The sequence below is a fragment of the Colobus angolensis genome, unplaced genomic scaffold, assembly GCF_000951035.1.
Source record: "Colobus angolensis palliatus isolate OR3802 unplaced genomic scaffold, Cang.pa_1.0 Scaffold272, whole genome shotgun sequence".
NCBI lineage: Eukaryota > Metazoa > Chordata > Mammalia > Primates > Cercopithecidae > Colobus > Colobus angolensis.
The window spans coordinates 902012-929241 of NW_012115955.1; the positions used below are offsets into that span (position 1 = coordinate 902012).

At 38.7% G+C, this 27230-nt stretch overlaps 1 protein-coding gene across 1 annotated transcript in view; it reads left to right on the forward strand.

Annotated features, from left to right (window-relative positions):
* AUH (AU RNA binding protein/enoyl-CoA hydratase) overlaps nt 1–27230 on the forward strand; it is a 143329-nt gene that overhangs the window by 65044 nt on the left and 51055 nt on the right. Inside the window, exons 6-7 of the mRNA XM_011948030.1 lie at nt 5123–5215; nt 7135–7191. Coding sequence (XP_011803420.1) covers nt 5123–5215; nt 7135–7191 — 150 coding nt within the window. The remainder of the gene's footprint in view (nt 1–5122; nt 5216–7134; nt 7192–27230) is intronic.

The window sequence follows — 27230 nt, forward strand, 5'->3', positions numbered from 1 at the left end:
CTGTCATTTTGCTATTCCTTTAGATCTTTGAATTCATAATCTACCTTTCTAAAGGTGTGTTTTATTGAGTTCCCGCTGTGATTATTAATATATTTTTTTCTTTTTTTTTTTTGAGACAGTCTCACTCTGTTGCCCAGGCTGGAATGCAGTGGTGAGATCTCAGCTCACTGCAACCTCTGCCTCCAGGGTTCAAGCAATTCCCCTGCCTCACCTTCCCAGTAGCTGGGATTACAGGCACGTACCACCATGCCTGGCTATTTTCTCTTTTTTTTTTTTTTGAGACGGAATTTCACTCTTGTTACCCAGGCTGGAGTGCAATGGCACGATCTCAACCCACCACAACCTCCGCCTCCCAGGTTCAAGCAATTCTCCTGCCTTAGCCTCTTGAGTAGCTGGGATTACAGGCATGTGCCACCACGCCCGGCTAATTTTGTGTTTTTAGTAGAGATGAGGTTTCTCTATGTTGGCCAGGCTGGTCTCAAACTCCTGGCCTAAGGTGATCTGCCTGCTTCAGCCTCCCAAAGTGCTGAGATTATAGGCATGAGCCAATTTTTGTATTTTTAGTAGAGATGGGGTTTCACCATGTTGGCCGGGCTGGTCACCAACTCTTGACCTCAGATGATCCACCTGTCTTGGCCTCCCAAAGTGCTGGGTTTACAGGCATGAGCCACCACACCTGGTCCCCTCTTTGATTATTAAGTGCTCCCAAGTAGAAGAAATTCTAGATGTAAAAAAACCACATATATCAGGTAACTATGAGACTGGCATGTGCTTTGAGATGATGCATATTTTTCTGGATAAAATTTACTACGACAGACATCTTTTAGGCCAAAATTAGGATGATGTATAGCCTTAGAGTTTATAATATTGTAAAATGGCTAATATTTAATTACCCATTGAATGTGAATTAAGCTGTTTTACTTAATTCTTTAGTTAGAAACATTTTGGGGCCGGGCGCGGTGGCTCAAGCCTGTAATCCCAGCACTTTGGGAGGCCGAGACAGGCGGATCACGAGGTCAGGAGATCGAGACCATCCTGGCTAACACGGTGAAACCCTGTCTCGACTAAAAAATACAAAAACTAGCCGGGCGTGGTGGCCGGCGCCTGTAGTCCCAGCTACTCGGGAGGCTGAGGCAGGAGAATGGCGTGAACCCGGGAGGCGAAGCTTGCAGTGAGCTGAGATCCGGCCACTGTACTCCAGCCTGGGTGACAGCAAGACTCCGTCTCAAAAAAAAAAAAAAAAAAAAAGAAAAAGAAACATTTTGTAGACAGCTTTCTACAGTGCTAATTTATGTTAATTAATAATTTAAAGTACCAGTGCTTAACGTATTTAATAATTTGAGAATTAGTATCCCGTTTTTCTTGTTCTTTTTGTATGTGGAACCCAAATTTCTCATCATTTTGTGTTACATATTTCTTACAAGTTGTAAGGCACATGGTGCCTGAGACTTCTCCCTCTTGGAGCTCCTGTCTCCCATCTGCAGGCCCCAGTCCTTACCTCTGGTATGTCTCTTGGCACCCAGACTGGCTCCTCTTGCAGTGACCCTGGCATGGGTCTGCACAAAAGGAAACAAGCCCTGGAATTCTTAAGATTCTCAAGGGGATACAATTTTCATCCTCTTTAGAAACGTAATTTCTCAAATTCTTAAAAAATCAAGATGAGGTCTCACCCTGTTGCCCAGGCTGATCTTGAATTCCTGGGCTCAGGAAGGCCTCTGGCCTTGGCCTCCCAGAATGCTGGGATTATAGGCATGGGTCACTGTACCTGGCCCAAATTCCTATCAGACTTAAAATTAATTTTTATTAATTCCAAAAAGTATAAACATATTGGAGAAATAAGAAGGATACATTTATCTCTCCAGAGATTCCAAGGGTTTTAAGAGCTGTATGTCTGGAAACAGAGATGAAGACCAAATATGTATTTCATAATATCACAGCCTCCAGCAGCTACTTGGTGAGTGACTTCAGCACTCACATAGCAGGGAGGGAGCACCCACTCTTTCTCTGCTTCTGCTCTCTGCACCTTAGAACTCTTTGCAATTTTTCTTCTCTTTAGCGCCATAGGACTATGTTTATTTAACTATTAAACAAAATAGGTTAATAATAATAAAAAAAGAAAAGTAGACAAAATACTAGGTTTAATATAATAGAGGAGGAAGAGGCAATGAAAAACTTTGAGGTTTGTCCCCGATTAGTAAGGACATTATTGAGTAGCATTGATGTGATGTTAATTTTTGTTTCATATGGGCAGTATGGTGGTGAATCTTCTGATAGAAAAGTATGCACAGAGTGCCATGTAAGCATAGAGGAAAGGACATTTGAGCCTTGACAAACAAGTAGGGGTAGCCAGGCATTCTCGGCAGAGCTGCACCTTGTATATGGGTATTGAGTTTTGAATGGAGACTTTTGGAGCTGTTTTAAGTAGTTTGGGGCTGGAACAGAATAGCTGAGGTTTCAGAAGAGATCAGACAGGTGTGCAGAACTTAGTTCCAGGTGCCTACTGTGCCATGCTAAATGTTTACACCATTTCTATCCTGAAGGTAGAATAAATCATTGTACAGTTTTAAATAGGGGAACAGCATGACTGTTTACATTTTAGAAAGATTACCCTGCAGGAAAGGTAGAAGATGCATAGAAGAGTGGCAGATTGCAGGTGAAGGAGATTACTTAGGTACTTCCTGCTGGTGAGAAATGATGGGACGCAGAACTTGGGCAGTAGAAAAGGTCATTGGCAAGGAGGACATCTGGGATGACTTTTGAGTGTCTCGAGTAACTTGGTGAGTGGAGGTGCTACTAACTGAAATACAACCTAAAAGAACTGGGAAGAAATGGTTTGGACACATGAAGTATTTAAGTGGATATGTCCAACAGGCAGGGGCTGTTTGGGTTTGAGGTAGGGATCTGGAAATCATTGGTGGTAGTATAGGTGGTAAAAGTTGTGGATGAGAATGAGATCTCCTGGGAAGAGCTTTTATTGAGAGGGGAAGAAGGCTGAGAAATTACCAGAGGTAGATGGAAAGGCAGGAAAAAGAGGGACCCAGCAGGCAGTGAATGGAGGAATCCAAGGAGGGAGTGTCCAGGATGGATGTCTCTGATCTTCTGAGGCAGTACATTGAATAGATACTGAGTGTTGTCCACTGGCTATAGGACAATCTTAGAATGTCATTAGTAACTGGAACAAGAATGGTCTTGGTGGTTTGGAGGTGAATGGGTGTGGGTGGCGTGGATTTACTCAGCTCCTCTCAGAAGCTGGTCTATAAAGGAGGTGAGCTGGAGGGCCTTAGCAAGGCCTAAGGAAGGCTTGTGACGGGTGAGACCTGAGGTTGGAGAGATAGTAGATTGAGGAGATCTAGAAATAAATGATCTCTAGGCAGGTTTTTAGGAAGGAAGAGGAATCAAGAGTGGGTAATCAAAGTCATTACATTCTACTTGTAGTAGCTCAAGATGACCTTGGGAAGTACTCAGTTTAACTTGCTGTTTTATATTTTTATTGATGTTTCTTTTCTTTTTTTTTCTAGATAAAATTCACCAGATATTGTTTGCACATTATACTCATTTCCAGACTACAAACACTGACATAGCTGTTATTTTTTTCACAAAGTGTTCTGGCAAGAACATTTTGAATTTGTCCTGTCCTTTCAAGTCCCTCCCTATCCCCAACCCCTAAATGTTCAGACAGGTACAAATAGTGAAATACTGCCTGTGCAAAAGCCCGTTCCACGCCTGCTCTTCTGGGAGAGCTTCAGGTGGCAGCTATGTATATGTGCCCCTTCCTGGCCTTTTCAGACTCGATCTCAAATAATTCTGATGAATTCGTTTGTTTATGAATAAGACTCAGTATACTTCAGCAAATTTGTATATTTTAAAAGGGGTCAAGGAGTGAACCTCTGGGGGATTTTACATATCAGAATGGAAGAGAGAGATTTTGGGGGATAGTACATTTTTATTGTTTTTGTTTGTTTGTTTGTTTGTTTTTTGAGACAGCCTCACTCTGTCACCCAGGGTGGAGTGCAGTGGCACAATCTCAGCTCGCTGCAACCTCTGCCTCCTGGGTTCAAGCGATTCTTCTGCCTCAGCCTCCTGAGTACCTTGGATTACAGGCACCTGCCATCCTGCCTGGCTAATTTTTGTATTTTTGTAGAGATGGGGTTCCACCATGTTGGCCAGGCTGGTCTTGAACTCCTGACCTCAGGTGATCCTCCCACCTCAGCCTCCCAAAATGCTGGGGTTACAGGTGTGAGCCATAGTGCCCGGCCGACAGTACCTTTTTAAAATCCACTTTCTGTTGTATATTAACATTGACCAGCCTTGCTTTACATTCCCGTAGTCCGAAATAAAATTAATAGAAAGAGTTCTGCTTTTCAGAATAACTAATAAAACTGGTCACTTTTTGAACTGGTTATGAGAATGAAATCTGTATGTCATAATTTACAAAAATTATTAAAAATAATACTCAGTTTCTGGACTCAAGCAAGTTGAGCTTTTAGTTCTGTGACTGGCTGACACCTTTCCAGGCGTGCTTCTGAGCCGGTTCTCAGGGCATCTTGCCTCTGAAGTGGAAGAGCCTGATTGTTTTCCAGCTCCTGTTCATAATGTTAGGACTCCTCACTAAATGACAGCTCACGGGCCAATGCCACAGCAACTACTTGGACAGTTTCTTTCTTGTTTGAGCAGATGTCCTTCTTTGAATGAGACAGTCTCATTCCAAGCACTGAAGTAGCCCATAAAGGATCATAAATTTCACAATTATGTATAAGTCATTTCAATTTGAACTTTGTGTGAACCAAACATCTTGTGAAAGACTTCTGGCTCTAAGATTAAGAAATCATAGAACTGTGATTCTGTTAATTCAACAAAAAAAGGTTTATGACAGTAATTCAATAATATGGGAAGGTTTAAAGACATTGCACATATATGTGATGGAACACTATACAGTAATTATATAATATTTTTGAAGAATAGTGGTGGAAATGCCTATATTTTGTTAAAGGTAAAAGAGATACAAAAGTCTGTATATGATCTCCCATTTAAAGCATAAATTTACAGAAAAAAATTTAAAATGAATTACACAGTGAGGTAATGATTTTATTAAGGAAGCATAAAATTTTTCTTTCCATTTCAGCTAATCTTCCCGTACCAACAATTGCAGCAATAGATGGACTCGCTTTAGGTGGTGGTCTTGAACTGGCTTTAGCTTGTGATATACGAGTAGCAGGTGAGGATTAATCTTGTTAAAAACATAATTTAAAGAAATGAAGTTTGTGTGTACTCTTCAGGTAATTTTGAATATTTCATTCTGCTTCCTGTTGTTGAATAGAATATTTTCAACAAGTTGCTTGTTGGACCTGATGGTGTTTTCAAAATTCCCACCTGAAAAAAGTCTTCTGTTGTTTCTTGCCAGGATTTGGGTCAGGTAGAACTGAGTTTGAATCTTAGGTCTTGAACCAGGCGCGTGGCTCACACCTCTCTAATCCCAGCACTTTGGGAGGCTGAGGTGGGAAGATCACTTGAGCCTGGGAGTTTGAGGCTGCAGTGAGCCATGATCGTGCCATTGCACTCTAGCTTGGGTGACAAAGGGAGACCCTGTTTAAAAAAAGAAAAAAAGATTTAAAAAAGAAAGAAAGAAAGGAAAAGAATCTGAGGTCCTCCCCTTTTTAGGCCAGTATCTGCCTCTTTAGAGGAAATGGGGGAAATGACTGTTGCTGTTGTGAAGATGAAGCCATTAATCTATGGATGTTAGTCCAAGCACTAAATCACCATTAGCTACAGTAATCGTAACTTCAATCTCTTTGGAGTCCACTTTCTTCCTGAATGGTTTTCTGAGGATCTTATGAGGTGAGTAGAAGAAGAGTGAAAAGAATTAGTGCTAAACACTTACTGTGTGCAGTCCAGGCGCCCAGTGTTATTCTAGCGCCTGACATGTACTCACTCACTCCATCTGCATAGTAGCCCTCAGAGCGGGTACTTTGGGGCACTGGAGGAAACTGGAGAAGAGAGAGGGGAAGTAACAAACCCCAGAGAAGTGACTGAACTGAGATTTGAACCCAGACTGTTTGGCCACAACCCACACCCTTGTTACTTCATGAGAGCAACGTAGGCTGATCGTACTTATCGTTGTGGTCACTATATTCCTGTATAGAGACTCAGCTCTGCCTGTGTCCTCGGGCTCTGAGACTGAGAACTGGGCACAGCAGACAGCAGAGTTGTCACTGTTCTTCTCTTGCTTTCCATTATCGTTTCTGATGTGGCTGCATGTTAAAAGCAGAGCTGCCAAGGCAGAAGGATTGATTGAGGCCAGAAGCTCAAGAGTAGCCTGGGCAGCATAAGGAGACCTCATCTTTACAAAAGATTTTTTAAATTTTTAGAAAAATGTAGTGTCAACATGATTCAGTTTCTTGGGATTTCTGGTTGCTAGTCCATGTGTATTTTTTTCCTCCTTTTCACTTCATTTTAGGACTCTGTTTTCTTGTAATGAAATCATTGGATTTTAAATTGAAAAGCTAAGGTACATGTAATCCATTTCTGAAAGAATACAGGTTTTGGAAATTAGAATATGGGAAGTAGTCTAAGTATATTTGGATATGCAAATAAAAAAGTTATTAAGATATTTTAAAGTAGCCATGAAAACAGACAGAAAGAGGAACCCTGTCCACCTGTCATAATAGTGAAACTATTTGTCAGAAGGTAACTGAAGACTGGGTCTTGAAAAGTTGCCATATCTGATATGACCTATTAAACTCTTTGGTCTGGGAGACTATATTCAGGCAACTGAAGAATTTGGACTTGTCAGATACTGACAAGTCTGCTGATCCTAAATAATTAATGGATCTAAGCCTCCAAATATGACTTGGCAATATTGGGTCTAATAATGGAGTTACAGCCCTGTTCTTTGGAATCAAAAATTAATTCACTGCCCAGCAGTTTTTAACAGAAAATATTGTGTGACTCTCCTAATGCATGTCATTTAGAGTGCTTACTTATTTCCATAACAGTGCCTTTTAAAGTGATTTTTTAAGAATTTGTGGTATCAATTTAATTAGTAAACAGTATTTTTAGTGTATCTTAATTTTTTCAGGTAGTCATATTTGAATGTGATGATATGGATGATACTTAATTTTCTTTCTTTCATTTTAGCTTCCTCTGCAAAAATGGGCCTGGTTGAAACAAAACTGGCAATTATTCCTGGTGGAGGTATGAGTAGTTCACGCCCATTTCTCAAATCCTTGATTTGTTTTTAGAAACAGGGCAATAAGGCAAAATCATGTTAATTTGGAAAGGCAATGTTTTGGGTAAAGAGACAATGGTATATTGTTTGCATCCCTAGCAAAGTCCCCATTCAAGTTACAGGCATACTTAAGAGATTTTCCCCACCGCAATGAAACAAATACTGCGATAGAGAAAGCCACACAAATTTTTTGGTTTCGCAGTGCATGTAAAAGTTATGTTTACACTATCTGCAGTCTGTTAAGCATGCAGTACCATTATGTCTAAAAACACAATGTACATATCTTCATTTGAAAATACTTTATTGCTAAACATTCTAATGGTCACCTGAGCCTTCAAGGAATCATAGTCTTTTTGCTGGTAGAGGGTTTTGCCTTGATGTTGAGGCTGCTGACTGATTAGAGTGGCAGTTGCTGCAGAGTGGAGGTGCTGTGGCAATTTCCAAGGACAGCAGGGCAATTTGCCACATCAGTTGACTCTTCCTTTCACAAGAGATTTCTCTGTAGCATGCGCTGCTGTTTGATAGCATTTTATCCATAATTCTTAAATTGGAATCAGTCCTCAAACCCTGCCACTGCTTTATCAACGAAGTTTATGTCGTACTCTAAATCCTTTGTTGTCATTTCTGCAGTGTTCACAGCATCTTTATCAGGAGTAGATTCCATCTCAAGAAACTGTTTTCTTTATTAATCCATGTATTAGTCTGTTCTCATGCAACTAATAAAGGCATATGTGAGATTGGGTAATTTATAAAGGAAAGAGGTTTAATGGACTCACGCTTCTACATGGCTGGGGAGGCCTCACAGTCATGACAGAAGGGAAAGGAAGAGCAAAGGCATGCCTTACGTGGAGGCAGGCGAGAGAGAATGAAAGCCAAGCAAAAGGGGAAACCCCTTTTAAAAAAACCCATGAGATTTCCTGAGACTTAATTCACTACCATGAGAATAGTATGGGGGAAACCGCCTCCATGATTCAATGATCTGTCACCATTTCCCTCTCATAATGTAGGAGTTATGGGAGCTACAATTCAAGATGAGATTTGGGTGGGGAGATAGCCAAGCCAGATCAATCCACAAGAAGCAACTCCCCATCCGTTCCAGTTTTATCATGAGACTACAGCAGTTCAGTCGCGTCTTCAGGTTACTCTTCTAATTCCATTTCTCTTGCTGTTTCCACCACATCTGTAGTGACTTCCTCCACTGAAATCTTGAATCCCTCCAAGTCATCCATGAAGACTGGAATCGTCTTCTTCCAAACTTCTATTAATGTTGTTATTCTGGCCTCTTCCCACGAATCATGAATGTTCTTAAATGGATCTAGAGTGGCAGATCCTTTCCAGAAGGTTTTCAGTTTAATTTGCCCAGATTCATAAGAGGAATCACTGTCTATGGCAGCTATAGCCTTATGAGGTGTGGTTTTTGTTTCGTTTTTTTGAGATAGAGCCTTGCCCTGTCACCAGGCTGGAGTGCAGTGGTGCGATCTCGGCTCACTGCAACCTTTGCCTCTCGGATTCAAGGGATTCTCCTGCCTCAGCCTCCTAAGTAGCTGGGACTACAGGTGCCCGCCACCATGCCCAGCTAATTTTTGTATTTTTAGTAGAGACGGGGTTTCACCATGTTGGCCAGGATGGTCTTGATCTCTTGACCTCGTGATCTGCCTGCCTCAACCTCCCAAAGTGCTGGGATTACAGGCGTGAGCCACCACGCCCAGCCTGAAATGTGTTTCTTAAATAATAAGACTTGAAAGTAAACTGATCCATGGGCTGTGGAATGGCTGTTATGTTATCAGGTGTGAAAACAACATTCATCTCCTTGTCCATCTCTGTCAGAGGTCTTGGGTAACCAGGACGTTGTGACTGAGCAGTAATATTTTGAAAGAACTCTTTTTTTTTTGAGCAGTAGGTCTCAGCAGTGGGCTTTAATATTCAATAAACTATGCTGGAAACCAGATGTACTGTCATCCAGGTTTTATTGTTCCATTTATACAGCATAAGCAGAGTTAACTTAGCATAGTTCTTAAGGGCTCTAGAAGTTTGGGAATGATAAGTGAGCAGTGGCTTTAACTAAAAGCCACCAGCTGCATTAGTCCCTAAAAAGAGAGTCAGTCTGTCCTTCGAAGCTTTGAAGCCAGGCATTGACTTCTCTGCTGTAGCTATGAGAGTCCTGGATAACATCTTCTTCTAATAGTAAGCTGTGTTGTCTACACTGAAGATCTGTTATTCAGTGTAGCCACCTTCATCAGTGATCTTAGCTAGATCTTCTGGATAATTTGCTGCAGCTTCTACATCAGCACGTACTGCTTCACTTTGTACTTTTCTGTTATGGGAGATGGCTTCTTTCCCTAACCGTCATGAACTAGCCTCTGCTAGCTTCCAGCTTTTCTTCTGCAGCTTCCTCACCTCTCTCAGACTTAACTCTAGAATTGAAGAGAGTTAGAGTTATAGTTAAAGAGAGTTAGGGCTTTGCTCTGGATTCGGCTTTGGCTTAAGGGAATGTTGTGGCTAGTTTGATCTTCTTTACGGACCACTAAAACTTTCTGCGTATCAGCAATAAGGCTATTTTGCTTTCTTATTATTCCTGTGTTCACTGGAGTAGCACTTCTAATTACCTTCAAGAAATGTTGCTTTGCATTGGCAGCTAAGCTAACTGATGCAAGAGGCCTAGCTTTTGGCTGATCTCAGCTTTTGACATACCTTCCTCACTAAGCTTTATCATTTCTAGTTTTGATTTTGATTCCATGTGAATCTTTGCTCCACTTGAACACTGCAGAAGCCACTGAACGGTTATTCACTGGCCTGATTTCAATACTGTTGTGTCTCAGGGAATAGAGAGACCCAAGGAAAGGGAGAGAGATGGGCCAATAGCCGGTTGGTTGAGCAGTCAGAATACCTGCATTTATTGGTTAAGTTTGCCATCTTATGTGGGCATGGTTCATGGTGCCCCAAAATAATTACAATAGTAACATCAAAAATTAATGATCACAGGTTACCATAAGAGATACAATAACAAAAAGGTTTGAGATATCGTGAAAATTACCAAAATATGGCACAGAGACGTGAAGTAAGCATGTGCTGTTGGAAAAATGGTGCCAATAGACTTGCTTGGTGTAGGGTTACCATTAATTTGTAAAAATGCAGTATCTGAAGTACAACAAAGGGAAGCACAACAAAATGAGGTATGCCTATATGCCCTATTTTTAGCCTATCTACGTAGACAGTGAAGATGGTGGTTCTTAAGTTTTAAATTACTGTGCTAATTATATTTTTGTCGCTGTTTGGATCTATTTTCTTAAAGAATTACACAAACATTTTGAAGCTTTTATGCGTGCATTTAAATGTGTGTGTCCTCATCAACAGCTTCATGCAGACAGTGTAACCCCAAGTGGAAGAAGAAGAGAGGTGCCTGGGTGCGGTGGCTCACGCCTATAATCCTAGCACTTTGGGAGGCTGAGGCGGGTGGATCACTTGAGGTCAGGAGTTTGAGACCAGCCTGGCCAAAATGGTGAAACCCTGTCTCTACTAAAAATACAAAAATTAGCCAGGCGTGGTGGCAAGTGCCTGTAATCACAGCTACCAGGGAGGCTGAGGCAGGAAAATTGCTTGAACCCAGAAGACGGAAGTTGCAGTGATCCGAGATCGCACCACCGCACTCCAGCAGCCTTCGTGACAGAGCGAGACTCCATCTCCAAAAAAAAAAAAAAAAGTGTTCCCAGGCTTTGTACCACCTTTCTTGTGTTTCTCTGCAGTGAGACAAAAGTTGGGGTTAGTAGCCTGAACTTCGAACTGAAGAGGTGTTGTTTCTACTATTCCTATGAAAAAAACAGATGAGCTTCTGTTCTTGAAAGAGCCATTTAAGAAAACATCTTTCCAAAATTGATAATGAAATCTTGCATCACCCAATAAATCTGAAATTTTTGATCTTTTGATTCAGAGAATTTGGAGGCATTCCCATTTTGTGAAGTCATTCTTTCAAAAAGTATACTTCATTTAAGGATATGCATGTTATAGTAACCTTCGTTGGAACTTTTTTTTTTTTGACACGGAGTCTCACTCTGTCTCCAGGCTGGACTGCAATGGCACAATCTTGGCTCTTGGTACCTTTTATGTATGCTAAATGATGCTTAGAGTATGAATGAAACAACAGTAACAATGTAAATATTAAAGTCAGTGTTGAACATGGCAGACATGTTTGCATATGAATTGGTTAAAATTGTATGGTTAACCTTATCATTATAAGAGTGTTTATTCTGATTATGGTATATAGGTACAAATTTAAAACATAGGTTACAGTGAAATTGAAGACTGCCCAGATCAATGTGTAAGACTCCTCATGTTTCCTACTTTGGTAATTCATGAAAATGTTATTCTTTTAGGCCAAAAAATTTAATATATACTTATTCTGTTATGCCTGCCTTTTTCACTGTGATTAATTAAAAAACACTAGAAGGATTTATCAGACAATGGATCAACTTAAAAAGAATTCCCAGATAACTAATATGTGAAATAAAGCAAAATTTAGCAAAAGGGTGATGTGACATGTTTCTGAAATTCTTTTGAGAAGTAAGCATTTATTGGTAATGAGGATGTAACCCTAGAAGATAGAAAGATAGTAGCTATAGTGGGTTGGATGGCATGCGCCCCCCACCCCACCCCCACAACAAACACCAAGAGATGTCAACCTGGAAGGAAAAGGGTCTTGCACATGTAATTAAGGATCTCAAGATGAGATCATCCTAAACTATCTGAGAGAGGCTTAAATCCAAAGACAAGGGGTCCTTATAAGAAAGAGAGAGACACAGAAGAGGAGAAGGTGATGTGAAGACAGAAACCGAGTGCGATAATGCATCTACAGGCCAAGGAATGCCAAGGGTTGGCAGCCATGGGAAGCCAAGGGAGAGAGGCATGGAACAGATTTTCCCTCGGAGCCTCTCGAAGGAACCACACTGCAAACACCTTGATGTTGGGTTTCTGGCCTCCAAAACTGGGAGAGTATCAATTTCAGTTGTTCAAAGGTACCAGGTTTGTGATAATTTGTTATAGCAATGAATACAGTGACTTTTTGGTGATGTTTACATGATTTTGGGGGACAGATAGGGGTTAGTAGGTGGCAGAAATTTGGGGTGGGAGCAAGATGAACTTGGTAATTTGGATATTTACTGTGTCTTAATTATGCAAAGTTTTCTGTTACAACTACCAGAAGATAGAGAGCAGTGTTTGGTTTGATTAGATGAAAAAAGATAGATTATGTTATAACAACCTCTTCCGTCTTGTCTTGTAAACTCATTGTGCCATACCGTATGAGGTCTGGAAACTAGAATTTTTTCCCAATATACTTAAGTTCTTTAGGGTCCTCTTCAATAGTGGGTGCATTAATTAGAACCTACTTTTTATAGATTTGATTGAATTTGGACTACATATTCTGATGAATAGAATTATTTTTCTAGTTTCTATTAAATAAATTTGTCGTAAAAGTCAGAATGCTTTGACATTTTCCCATGTACTTACAAAGGATGGTTGTCTTTCTCTTTTCTTTTTTTTTTTTTTTCTGGAGATGGGGTCTTGCTTGGTCACCCAGGCTAAAGGACAGTGATGTAATGATAGCTCGCTGCAGCCTCAAACTCTTGGGCTTGAGATCTTTCCACCTCGGCCTCTGCGGTAGCTGGGACTACAGGTGCACAGCACTGCACTCGGCTAATTTTCTTCTCTTTTTTGTAGAGACAGGGTCTGTGTTGCCCAGGCTGTCCTTGAACTTCTGGCCTCAAGCAATCCTCCTACCTTGGCCTCCCAAAGTGCTGGGATTACAGGCATGAACCACTGCCTCTGACCTTGTTTTTCCTAAGTGAGTTTGAGGAATATATTTTCATTCTTCTCTTAATATCATGAAGCTTTCAAGTTCATAGCTCATAAAATGTTACGTAGCATTGAATTGTTTAATGAAAATGAAAATCAGATTCGTTTTCATTATTAATAAAAATTTCAATAGTTTTCACATTTAGATAAGAGATGCACAGAATTTTTGGTCTACTTTTAAATTAATATTATAGTTCTGAAAGTGCCCTAGGTGAAGCCTGTTCTTTTGAAATAGCAGAGAGTTTTTTTTTTTTAATACGCTTTTGTGTTTATTACCTAAAGGAGCTATTCTGAAATTTTAATGCAGAAAAATCCTCTTCTGCTCCATCCGCAGAAGATTTTTTATCCATAGATATTTTTGCCATCTCCTTTCTTCTCTTTCCTTTGTTATAGATGATAGGAAAAGACTACTTTTTTCAAAAATTGTGTTTTTAAATTGGTGAATTTTGCCATGCTTCAAGTGATCTCTGAGATATCCTCCTTTTGGGTATAAACGTTTATGTTAACTATTATAAAGAGCTTTCTATAATAGACACAGTAGACTACTTAATTTTTTTCTCCCTTCTTGGTAGATCTCTTTTGGTTAAAAGAAAATGCGTCACTTGCCTCCTATCATAGAGGCTTGTATGAGCAGCCAGGGGTACAGTCACCAGGGAAGGCCTTTGCCAGCGAGCCTTGCTCCCCGTTAGCTGCCTCCTCTCCCCCTCTTCCAGCGAGCCTTGCTAGCTGCCTCCGCTCTTTTTCCACGAACGTCTTGCTCTGCCGTTAGCTGCCTCCGCTCTCCCTCTTTTCCAGATGAGCAGATGCTGACAGCCAAAAAATAGACAGAAAATAAGCGCGGAGAATTCAAATATGGGGAAAATATTGTGGGAAAAGTAGATGCTTAATTTTTCTCCTTAATATTATGGAGAAAGTAAATATCTTTGGGTGAAATACATGATTTGTAGCCACTCTAGAAAACAGATGTTTAAAATCTGACAAATAATCTTCCTGTAAGTTATTACAGCTCCATGATTTCATACCGGGCAGCATTTGTAAATTAATCCAAATGAAATTGTATCTCCTCATGTGAATTTCCTGTATATTTGATAAAGACAAGATAATTAACATGATGCTATTGATTGTCATATCATCACTTCTGGCCTTTTCTGATAGCACTTTACAGCAAAACAATTTATCAAAAAATAGTATTTTGTTTTGTTTTGCTTTCTTTACCTGAGCTTGGACCTGCATAGCAATATGTTGATTTTTAAGGTATGTTTTATAAATTTAAAAAATGCTATTTTAAAATAATTACTTTGAAGAGATGGTAATATTTCTAATGAGCATATTAAGGGACCACTGCTATCATGTAGTTTTTAAATTAGAAGGCTCAATTTTAGTTTTTATTAGAATATTGTTTAGTATCAAATGACTATTAAAAGTATATAGTGCAATAAAAAGAAAGATGTGAAGGAATGTAGAAACATTAAAATCGAACTTCCTTCAGTAGTTGTTATATCAGATATAATTAAAAGATGGGATGTAATTTGACTATCAAGTACTTGAACCAGTGCTTTTATTTGTAGTATATATGTGTATATGTGTTTTTGATTACAAATGTTAAACACAAAGTGAAACACTATTGATTTGAAGCACTGGCCAATTTAAAAATAATTTAAATGGTTACCCCAGAACCTTGTCATGATTTTATTGGGGATTTTTGTACAATATATAGCCCTAGTTTCGTCTCCAACATTCTCAACTTTAAGAAAGCATTTGCATTTCCTATCCTCTCCCAACTGGGAGAATATGCAAATGTTATAAAATAAAATTCTCTTTTAGAAATAGGTCCTAAAACAGTACTTTCCTGTAATACATTTACAAGGATGAAATACAAGTTCAAAGGATTAAGATCCTTTTATTTGACAGTATCTCTTTAAATTTACAGAGAAAATAGTGGCAGATTTTCTAATTCCTGGTCTTTGTTCTTACCTCTTCTACTGGAGGTTTTGGGGTCTGTGTCAGGAAACCTTATTATTACTAAGGTAATTTGTTAAGGCTTTTTGCTTGGGTGTACACCACTGGGATTGAGATGCTTTGTATTTCCACTGCTCTGTGAATTCATTTTTTGTTTCCCCCAGCTTCTGGGGGGAGATATATTCAAACTAGGAAGTTTAAATGGCAGTAAAACACACATTTTTATACCCTTTACAAAGATCTATTCCTTCTATTTTCTTTCTCCTTCCATTCCCCAAATCCTTCTTTCTCATAGAAAAATTTCAAAATATAAATGAGCATTAAATATTTCAGCATACATTTTCTAAGAATCAAGAGCGGTCTCTTACATAACCAACACTATTATTGCACCCAAGAATATTAACAGAAATTTAGTAAGTAATATCATTTAATATATGATTCATAATTGGATTTCTCCAGTTGTCTGTAGCTGTCTTTTTGTATTTTGTTTTTGCAGTTCAGGATTAATTTTTCATTTGGTTAAATTTGTAATTTTTTCAAATCTAAAAGAGTACCTCATTCCTGTTTTTTGTTTTCTATGACACTAATTTAACTCTTCATTTTGCAGTAATTTCAGATTTACAGAATAGTTAGAGATAGTATAAATCATTCTTATTACTTGCTTCCTCAAATATTAACGTATTGTAGAACTGTACCACAATTATCAAAAGTAGACAGTTAATACTGATACGTTATTACTAACTAATCTGTAGACCTTCTTCAAATGCTGACACTTTTCTTACGAGTGTCCTTTTTCTGATTCAAGACAGTTTAGGACTCCATGTTGCATTTAGTTGCTGCGTCTCCTTTGTCTCAAAGTATAAATTTGTATTTAATCACCTTGACAATTTAGAAGAGTGCCAGTCTGTACTTTTATGGAATGTCTTTATTTTTGAGTTTGCCTAATGTTTCCTCATGAATAAATTAAGATTATTCATTTTTGGCAATAATTCCACAGAAGTGATGCTGGGTTCTTCTCAGGGCATCCTGTTGGGGTTGCATGATGTCTGTGTGTCTCATGATTGCTGGTGCTAACTTTTCTTTTAACCTGAAACATCTTACTCACCAATTTTTTTAAGGGATTAAGTATTTTATTTTTCTAACTGACTAAAAATTCTGTGTATAGTGTTTTCACATATATCTACACACACACATTGTGAAGTGATTAAATTAAGCTAATTAGCATGTTTTACGTCATACACTCGTGTGTGTGCGTAGATATGAGGTGAGAACACATCAGGTCTACTCTCAGCAGTGTTCAGGTGTATAATGTGTTATCATTACCTGTGGTCACCATGGCATACAGTAGATCTTTTGAACTTACTCCTCATCTCAAAATTTTGTGTACTTTGGCTAAGATCTCCTCAATGCAGGCAATTGTCTTACTGAGGCTTGCTCATTCCACGTTTAACTTAATATTTGCTCATGGTTAGGCTTAGGTTAAGACATTTTGCCAAGAACATTACATTGTCAATACTGCGTGTTTCATGTTGTGTTTATTATATGATTCCCAGTGTTAGGTCATCCCACTTTGGGTAATAATATCTTTGATCATTTCGTTGGGATAGTGACAAATGTGGGCATAGTTTTAGGATTATCTTAGAAACTTTTCAGGAAAAGAGCCTATAGTAATTACCGTTGGCCGACTATTTCCAAATTGAAAAAGAAAGGAAGAAGGAAAATTAGAGCACAGAGGTTTCATGGAACCAGAAAAAGAGACCGACTCCAGCTTTGTCTTTTTTCCCCTCCCTGGGTGAGGGGTCTGGGGGCGTTACTGTTCGTCATTGTTGGCTGTGTTCAGCAGTAAGGCAGTCTTTGGCACGTTTTGCTGGAATTCGATTTTAAATCCTGTGAGTGTGTGTAGTCCTGAACACAGCAGTGGTTTTGAAAGGCTTTGTTTATAACCTTTGTGTGAGATCCTTTTAGAAGTTCCATCAGAATCTGAGCTTATTCTTTTAAATATCCTCAGCAGTGACTCATTTTTATGAGGGTAAATTTGATTTTCATAAATATCAAAAGATCATTCTGTGCCAAATATGATTAATAAGGTCATACTATTTCAGGAAGAACAAAAGCATGGCAAAAGTAAGAACGATTTTTTTTTTTAAAGAGGCTTATATAATGTTGACGTTTTACCGACGTGAAGGAAGAACAGCGTAGTTGGGTTTAGTGTAGCACTTCCCAGATGACTTCCTTAAAGCTGGCACTCCTTCAGCCCTCTGAGGTCCAGTGTATTTTTTAACATATGAGGATTATCAACATACCTTGCGTATACACAAGCACACACTACAGAGTCTCATCTTTTTATACATTAAAGTGTAATTCAGTGATTAGTTCTTTTTGTGTAATTAGGGTGGTTTGGAAGTTATTTGCCGACTTTGTACTGTGGACAGGCCGTTTTGTTAGTTGCTGTGGAGTAAACAGGTTTCTGTAGGACTCAGTAATGCTCCCCTGGAATTGATCATCTAAAATCTGTTAGGAGAGATGAAACGTGTACAAGCATCATAACCGCTCTTTATGATACTGTTGTTGTAGTCAGACAGGGATAAAGCAGTATAAAGCTGGGAGTCATGAGTTCAGAAAAACAGTGTGGCTTCTGTCAGCCATCACCAAGATGTAATAGATGACAAGTCCTGCAAGGTGGGTCCCTGGCTCCTTCTCTGACCTCAGCTCCTACCACTGCTCCCCTTGCTCACATACTGTTTTCTAGGCATATTTACTCGCTTGCCTTAGCAGACCTTTGTTGAGTCACGCGCTGGTGTAGACACTGGGGACACAGCCTGAACATGCGCTGGTGTAGACACGGGACACAGCCTGAACATGCGCTGGTGTAGACACTGGGGATACTGAACATGCGCTGGTGTAGACACTGGGGATACTGAACATGCGCTGGTGTAGACACTGGGGATACTGAACATGTGCTGGTGTAGGGACACAGCCTGAACATGCGCTGGTGTAGACACTGGGGATACTGAACATGCGCTGGTGTAGACACTGGGGACACAGCCTGAACATGCAGAGGAAGATTCCTGTCACCAAGCAGTTACCTTCTAGCACAAGGACAGTAGACGTGGCAAATTATGAATTGTGTATTATGGCAGAAGTGGAAGGCACTGTAGAAAAAAAAATAGGGGAAGGGGTGCAAGGAGAGTGTGGGTTTGTAGTTTAAAACCAAGAGGTCAGAGCAAACCCCATTTAGAAGGTAACATTGAAATAAAGACTTAAGGGAGTTGAGGAAACTAATCATACAGATATGAGGAAGAGCATTCAGTCAAAAGTATCAACTAGTAACGAGGCCTTAGATGGGAGTGTGCTTGGAATATTCACCACATCACCACAACCATAGCAGAGAGGAGGAGGAGGAGAGTGATAGGAGATACTGTCAGAGAAGCAATAGGGGAGCCAGATCTAGAGGCCTTATAGCCACTGTCAGGACTTTAACTTTTACCCTGAGTGAGAAGGGGGCTCACCGTAGGTTTTTCAGCAGAGGTGTGACGTGCTCTGACGCTCTTAGATCTTTGAAGGTTCATTGTCATCACTGTGTTGGGAGCAGACGATAGTAGGGCCAGGTTAGAAGCAAGAAGCCTATTCCTGCCAGGAGTCTGTTGCTGTAGTTGAAGTGGAGGGTGATAGGGGCCTTGACTGGGACGGGAATGGTGAAAGTAGTGGGGTGTGGTTTAGATTCTGGTATCTTTTGAAGATGGAGCCAAGAGAATCTCTCGACAGACTAGATGGGGAGCATAAAAGAAACGGAAGTAAAGAATGACTCCAAGGATTCTGGCTGCAGTAACTGAAAAGAGAGGTTGCCTTGTACTGAGACGTGGAAAGCTATTCAAAAAGCAAGTTGGGCAGTGACAATCAAGAATATTGTTTTGGACATGTTTGCTTCAAAATGATCATTAAATATCAAGTACACTTTTAAGTAAACTGTTACCCAGATGCGGAGTTTTTGAGAGCAGCCTGGGCTGAAAATAAAAAACTGTGGGATTCATTTTTTTCCTGCCATCCAGTGGCCTGTTCTAAAGGCATCCTGAAACATAGAAATGGACATTGGTACAGACAGAGAGAACTCTGGGAGAGTAACTCCACCGAACAAAAATCTTAGGATTAACAAATAAAATTGCCAAAATAAAAAAACAAACTGGTTGGACTGAATTGCAGAATAAAGATGAACAAAAGAGAGAGTGAGTAAATCTGAAGATAGATCAATAGAAATTATTATTCAATCTGAACAACAGAGAAAAAATCATTGTGTGAAATAAATGAACTGAACCGCAGGAACCTGTGGGATAAAACTGAAAGGTTTAACATTTGTGTCTCAAGTGTTCCGGAAGGAGAGGAGAAAGTGTGTTTCAGGAAAAAAAAAAAAACAACGAAGAAATAATGGTTGAAAACTTTCCTAATTTGGTGAAAGATATAAGGATTTAAGAAGCTAAGTGAACCTAAACAAGCCCGGAGAAATCCATGATCAGATATGTCGTAAATAAACTGCCTAAAATTCAAGACTTTTTAAAAAATCCTGAAAGAAGAAAATGCACAGGCAATTCAATGGGGAAAGTGTGGTCTAGGAAAAATTATACTTCCATGTGCAAAAAAGTAATAAAAAAGAACCTTGATGTAACACAATTTGTGCAAAAATTAGCTCAAAATAGATCATAAATGTAAGACTAAGTTTTTGAAGCTCCTCTGTCTTGTTCTCCAGAGTCTAAGACTAAGGGTCCTGGCCCACTGGTAAGTCCTCAGTGTGTATATTTGAATGCGTGAATCACTGCTCCTGGAGAAAAGAGAATGAGATTAATTTCAAAGGATAGTTATACAGAATAGATTGGAGAATTAATACTATAAGAATATGTTATTTACTTTAACTGCCTTTTTTTCATTTAAATTAGCTTTATTGCTTTATGTGTTCAAATTATGTAAGTAATGAAATCTAATTAATTGGTGACTTTGATTATGAGTATTTTAATTTCCTCCTTATAACCTCAAATTTATGTCAGTGTTTACTGCTCTTATTTTTAAAAATCGCTAATAACTTGCTCTCTTAAAAAAACAGGTTATTCATTTTATGAGTGGCAGGTTACTTTCTTATTATTCAGCTGTAATCAAGGTGGTCTTATTTACATTTTAACATTCTATAGTGTTTATTTTATGTATCAAGTTAAATAAATGGTCTCAAGAATCACTTTTAGCAGTCTAGAAAGCAGATGTTCAAAGACCTACCTTTTCCTGAGTCATTAAATATGTAGAAAGTTAATCAAGGAAGGTAAATTAGTTCTGCCTATAAATTAAGAAGAGCGGCAGTTCATTTCCCTTATCTTTTAAAAATAAAACTGACTTCACCTTTTACAAATCATCCAGTTTGGTGACTGCATTTTTGAATCTCTGGTGCCTGTAATGTGAAAAACAGGGTATGAACTGTTTGGACTTACCATCAGAGGGATATTTCAGTGTGTACCTGTCCGCATGCCATCCGACAAACTTAAATGTCAAGTCTAATGATAACAAGAACTCTAATTTGGAATAACAGAATTAAGATTACATTCCTTTCACTTATGCAAACTAAACACACCAGCTCAGCAGTAACATTTATGGTTAAACATCTGATGACTAGCCATGTCTACCTGTGGAGTCAAGTAAGTAGCTCATGGTATGTGCTTTGGAGTGAGGTCCCTCGGCTTGTGATAGAGTTTAGATATTTGTTCCCACCAAATGTCATGTTAATTGTAACCTGCAGTATTGGAGGAGGGGCCTGGTGGGAAGTGACTGGATTGTTGGGGCAGGTTTCCCATGAACAGCTTTGCACCATCCCCTTGGTGATGAGTGAGTTCACAGGCGATCTCGTTGTTTCCAACTGTGTGGCACGTCCCTCTGCTTGCTCTCTTGCTCCTGCTGTCACCGAATGAGGTGTCTGCTCCCCCTCTGCCTTCTGCCGTGATTGTAAGCTTCTTGAGGCCTTCACTAAAAGCAGATGCTGATACAACATTTCCTGTACAGCCTGCAGAACTGGGAGCTGATTAAACCTCTTTTCTTTATAAATTACTTACTCTCAGGTATTTCTTTATAGCAACACAAATAGCTGAATACTGTTGGAATCCCATTTCTATCACTGAACTGTATTTCTTTAGACAAGTTATTTCTCTGTATTATTTATCTCAGTTTCTTTTGTACAATAAAGATAATAATAATGCCTATTTCATAGGTTGTTGTAAGAATTGACTAGGATAATACACGTAAAGTGCCTATGTCATTACCTGGCACATTATAAGGACTAACACTTTGTTTTTGTTGTTACTTAATGGTTGTTTGGGATAATTTTTCTTCATTTTTAATATCTTTAACAGCTTTATTAAGTGATAATTGATGTACAATAAACTAACATATTTTAGCATATAGTTTGACAAGTTTTGGCATATATACACCCGTGAAATCACAACCAAGATAATGAACAGTATCTATTACTTTTAAAAGTTTTTTCATGCCACCACTGAACTACTCTCTGTCACTGTAGATTAGCTTTTGTTTTCCAGAATTTGACATAAATGTGATTATCCCTTGTGGAATCTTTTCTTTGCATGGGTTCTTTTCCTGAGCGTAATTATTTTGATATTCATCCAAGTTAGGTCGGGCAGTCTCAGGGCTCATGTCAGTTGTTTCAACAGTTACTGTCCTTTGTTGCCTCATGTCCAGTGTCTTGAAAACTGTTTTTTGAGTTTTTCAGGCAGGAAGGTAAATCCAGTCTTTGCTACCTTACCTTGACTGGAAGAGGAAGGGCTATGATTCATTAAATTAATAAATACACCATTCTGCAGTTCCTTTATTTTTGTGAAACGACTGACCACTTAATCAGAAAAGTTATTTTACTGTATATCCAGACTTGCTATTTTTCCATTCATTGAAATCTCACCAAACTACTTCCAAGAGTTGTTACCCACAAAGGTGAAATCAGACTTAACAGTGACGATCTTAAAAGGCATTTGGCATGAGTAGTTTAAAGGACCACTGTTCCTTTGAAATCGACTTGCTGGTTTTTATAGTTACTTGTCACTCAGAAGTGAGCACCATCTGTCAAGACTGTGGAGGAGATGGAAAAAAAAAGTCCTCAGTGTTCAGGTTTCTTATCTTTCCTATGTATATAAAATTGACTTTTATGAAATAATCTTTTTGCCACTTATAAGATTACACTGTGAAACTAGAATGTGTTTTTATATTTGTATGTCTTGTTTTCCTCATTATCTTTTCATTTTGAAGTGGGACTTTGTGAATATATTCCTGGACCCTGTGGTCACCAGGCATGGCACCCTTGTGTGGCAGCACTGTTGTGTGATCTTACTGCATGCAGCATGTTGCCAGCGCTCTCTGGTTTTCTTTTCCTACAGTTCCTTCCCCTTGGCCTTCTGTCTTCTGCTGTCTCTTTCCTGACACCTCATCATTAAAACTCACCTGCTGCCTCTGCAATGCCTCCTCCAGTGGGGAAACCTTGAGCACCCTACTCTCAGAGCCTGTGTCCCCTTGGGGAATCTTTCATACCAAGCCGTGTTCATCTCAATTAACGAGAAAGGAATGGCGTTACTTCCAAGTTTAACTCCCAGGGCATTCAAAGACAAAAGTAATATTGCTATTTTTTTAAAAAAGCAATATTTCCTTTTTTTAAAAAAGGAAAAAATATAAACACTAACAATGTCTGAATAATAGTTGGAAATAATCTTGGGGAATTTCAAAGTTTCATCTTTTAGTAATTGAGGATTTCTTAAAAGTAGTTGTCTGTGTTGTCTCCTGGCACTTGATTTTGATTCAAACAATAGCGAAAATAGCCCCAATAAGTAATAATTGTTAATGATTTGATGCCTGTCATTTAAAATTTTTTAAATTCATACACTGATATATTCATACATACATATGTAGATTTTTTTCCCTATGTATCATACATTCTCTTCTGCAGCTTGCTATTTTAATGTTATATTTTAGATATCTTTGCTTTTCGCTTACAACTCTTATGAAAAAACCTATGTTTTGCCATAAAAACTTCTCCTGGCTTTTAGTTTGAGATATACTTCATGTTAAGGAACTCTCTTGACGTGTTGATAATGCTACATTTTTTGATACTGGAATTATTTAGATAGATTTTCCATTGTTGAAAGAGTCTAGCTTTTCTGGAATGAACTGTACATGGTAGTGGTATATAATTCTTTTCATACTAAATTGTAATTCTGGATTCTGTATGCCTCAGTTGGAATGGTATTTTATGCATCCATTTTTATAGATGAGATTATTAGCCCTTATCATCTTAAAAGGTATTTGGAAATCTTAGTATTAATTTTTAGAGATAGGGTCTTACTCTGTCATCCAGTCTGGAGTGCAGTAGCATGATCATAGCTCACTGTAACCTCGAACTCCTGGGCTCAACTGATCTTCCCACTGCGGCAGTCCAAGTAGCTGGGACTACAGGCATGCCCTACCACACCTGGCTGGTTTTTTAAAAAAAAATTTGTGGAGATGAGTGTCTTGCTATATTGCCCAGGCTGGTCTCAAGCTCCTGGGCTCAAACGATTTTCCCACCTCAGCTTCCCAAAGTGCTGGCTTTACAGGTGTTGTATAATACATTTCTTCTAAGAGGTGATTTATCCCATTTTCACATTCTTTACTTGAGGAAGAAAACCACATGGCAAACATATTTTGGAAACCCAGTGTCTTCCAGACTTGTTTCTTGTCCTGTATGTTCTATAAGCTATTGTTCTTGAGTCTTGCCAGTGTATAAAGTGACAGGTTTTGTTTCCATGGTGCTATGTTGTAGGTTCAGTGTTTATGTTTTTCTGTGCATGTAACATAAAGATCCTTTTTTAAAAAAAGTTTCGTGTTTCATTGCTTGCGTTTTTCTTTAGATGTGGCACTGCAAAGTGAGTCAGTAGCCTTTGTTGAGTTTCTAAAAAATAATGATCTGTTACAGTGTTTGGTTCTCATTTGTTATTGTTTGGAAAGAGTCCAAAATAATTTTATTAAAGTCACATTACTCTTTAGATAGGCATAGGCCATATTTCTGAGAATTCACGTTAATAACAATTTTATATATTGCAATACTCTTTTTTTTTCTTTTTGAGACAGGGTCTCACTCTGTCATCTGCAATCTCAGCTCACTGCAACCTCCGCCTCTGGGGTTCAGTGGATTTTTGTGCTTCACCTTCTCAAGTAGCTGGGATTACAGGTGTCCGCCACCACTCTCGGCTAATTTTTTTGCATTTTTAGTAGCAATAGGGTTTCACCATGTTGGCCAGACTGGTTTCAGATTCCTGGTCTCAAGTGATCTACCTGCTTCGGCCTTCCAAAGTGCTGAGATTGTAGGCATGAGCCACCGTACCCGACCTGTTTCTAATTTTTTTTTCTTTTTCAAATTTTGTAATACAGGTGACATTATGTACCCCATTAACTTATGGGGTACATAAAGGAAATTTGTATTTGGTATTGGCTCTAGTTATTATTTTTGTCCTTCCATGGACAATTACTTAAAACCTTTAATGCATGAAGCTGTATTTTAGAAAGCTATTTTGGTACTAATCTCAAAGGATAGATTGCTATATCTTTCCCACCCTGATGAAACTAGGTCACTGGCATTTGGCACATCTCCATGAAGTGAGATTTGACGTTCAGATGTGCTGTCTAGAAATGGTAATGCATTGTCAGCACGACCACTTTTCATTTCATCAACATAATTTCCACTGCCCTGGAATCAATTTATTCCTTGACCTGTTAATAATTACACTTGGTCACAAGCATTTCGGTGGCAGAGAAGGCCTCTGGAAATGGCCATAGCCATCCTTTTGGGTGATAAGTAATGGGATTTCCGTTTGGCTTGGAGGTTTGGCCTGTTGAAGTGGTTGACGTTTTATGAATACAGAGGAACAAACTTTTACGTGATGCCATGTTAGGATTCGCTCTGTCAAGTGGTTGAGAGCACTCATTTAATTTTCTGACCATACTTTTGCATTTCATTTTTTTATGGCCACCTTTAAACATGCCTAGGGAAGTTCCTCATTCTATTCCCAGCCGGAAGCAAGTGTTTGAAAAATGAGAAATAACCATAGAGCTCCTGTAAGATTAATTTTTTACAGGTTCAAGAATACCTAATATTTAAAACAAGCTACTTCAAAATCAGTCATGTATCACATCAGTGTTTCAAAAAGAGATTGAGAAAATATGAGCTATTAGAAAACCACTAACCTTACCTGTTGCTCCGTGGTGATTTGGGGCCTTGGAGCAGAACTGCCTGGATCTGAATCTTTGCTCTGTGGCCTTTTGGGAAAATGACTTGCCTTTCTGTGTTTCTGTCCTAATCCCTAAGTGCAAGAGTAGTCGTGCATATTTTATAGCGGCATTAGGAGGATGACAGGAATGAGTGCATGCAGAAGGCTTTGAAAGGGTTCTGGTAGATCACCACCCAGTGTGTGTTGTACTAGTCATCATTGTTACTGTAGCTTAATGTGGTTTCGTGTTTATAGATGTCCTTTTTTCTCTTTTGCTATCCCAGCTGCTTCCTTGCCTGATTGTTACTCTTTTCTGTGTGGTTAGGAGCAACTAGTTCAGTTTAATTTCCCTTAGAGAGCAAGTTTTAGATATAGCATCATTTTGAACTACTAAGGGAGTTTAATTCTCCTAGGATTGTTCATATAGCCTTCTTTAGCAAAATTGAACAGGAACCTTAGGTGAAGCTTGGTTAGCCAGGGTTGTGGATTTGGGGCCTTTTCTGTGCTTTAATTTTATATATTTGTTTAGTAGATGTTTATCTTCCTTATCTGAAGTTCGCTTTCATCTTATTGTTGTTAACCTACATAAAGATTTATTTAATGTGGATTAAGTCCTCTGTTATTTGGAAATATAAATTGAGTTGCCAATCTGATATTTACTTTCGCAATCTTTATACACTTGACTTTGCAGTTATACATTTTTTGCTAATTATTCATAAGGCTTACAACTACTGGTAATTCAACAGAAAATAAATACTGTACTGTAAAATCCTAAAAGATTTGGGTTTTTTATTTAAGTGTATTAAGAACACATCCTTAGGTATTGAAATAAGAACCTTATAACATCCTGTCTTCTTCTAGTTTGCAGTTTCACCTCTTTGCTAATGGTGATGAGGTCATTGATGTGTCATCGTAATACTCTGAGTGCCAGGAGGGAAGGAACTGGTTCATTTGGTTGACTGTTGTATCAACAATATCTAGCCCATTGCCCATAAAATGATAGGTGCTTAGTAAATATTTGTTAAATGAAATAAAATTATTTTCTCTATGTTTTGTATTTTCTAGGATTGTTAGGAGGCATACCCAGAAAATATGCTTGTATGCTTTTTTGGGATTTGTTTCTGCTAGTAACCAGTATGCTTTGCACATTTGTATTCTGTTTCCATTTCTTTTGTTGTTGTAGTTTGTTTTTAAATAGGCACAGTTTCAGTACCTGTTTCCCTGCTCTGCATAACACAGACCTTGAGAGAGCCCTTCTCTTGTGTGCCCATTATTTTTAATCCTTAGACTCAAAAGGACACATTGTCTTTCTTACATTCAAATATACCTGGCCAGCCCTTTTCCACCTCTGAGAAGAGAGAAAAGAATTATTTGTGTTTTATGGCTGTGCCAAATTAAAGTGGCAAAAAATGTTAGTCAAAGAGCTGAGATCCTTTTAAAATGCAAACCACTGGATTTATGTGTCAGCGATTGCTCTGGAACTGGAGCTATTCCCCTGCCAATGCCCGGTTTGGGGGCCACTGTGTTATTATTTTTTACTGATTTGCCTCATGAATGTACACATATGCGTGTTATTTTTGATACCTTAAAAAACATCTCAGTTACAAGGACAGAGGGTTTTAAATACTCCAGTTTGGTACCTTTATTTTGAGCGACCTTAAATAAGTGTAACATTTTCAATGCCAGTTGATATTGCAGAAATCTAAATTGCTCTTCAAATCTGTGAAATTTGTCATACTAGTTTTTCAGTTATTTTCACTTACAGTGCTAATTAATAGCCACTTAACCTAAACAGTTTCATACTGCCAGTTGTAGTAGAATACAGCTATTAGGAGATAACTATGTTACAGGGAATACCTGGAAGAGTTTTCTCTTTGCTGTTTATACTAAGTACTAACTGAAGGGGGTTGTACACCGTGACTATA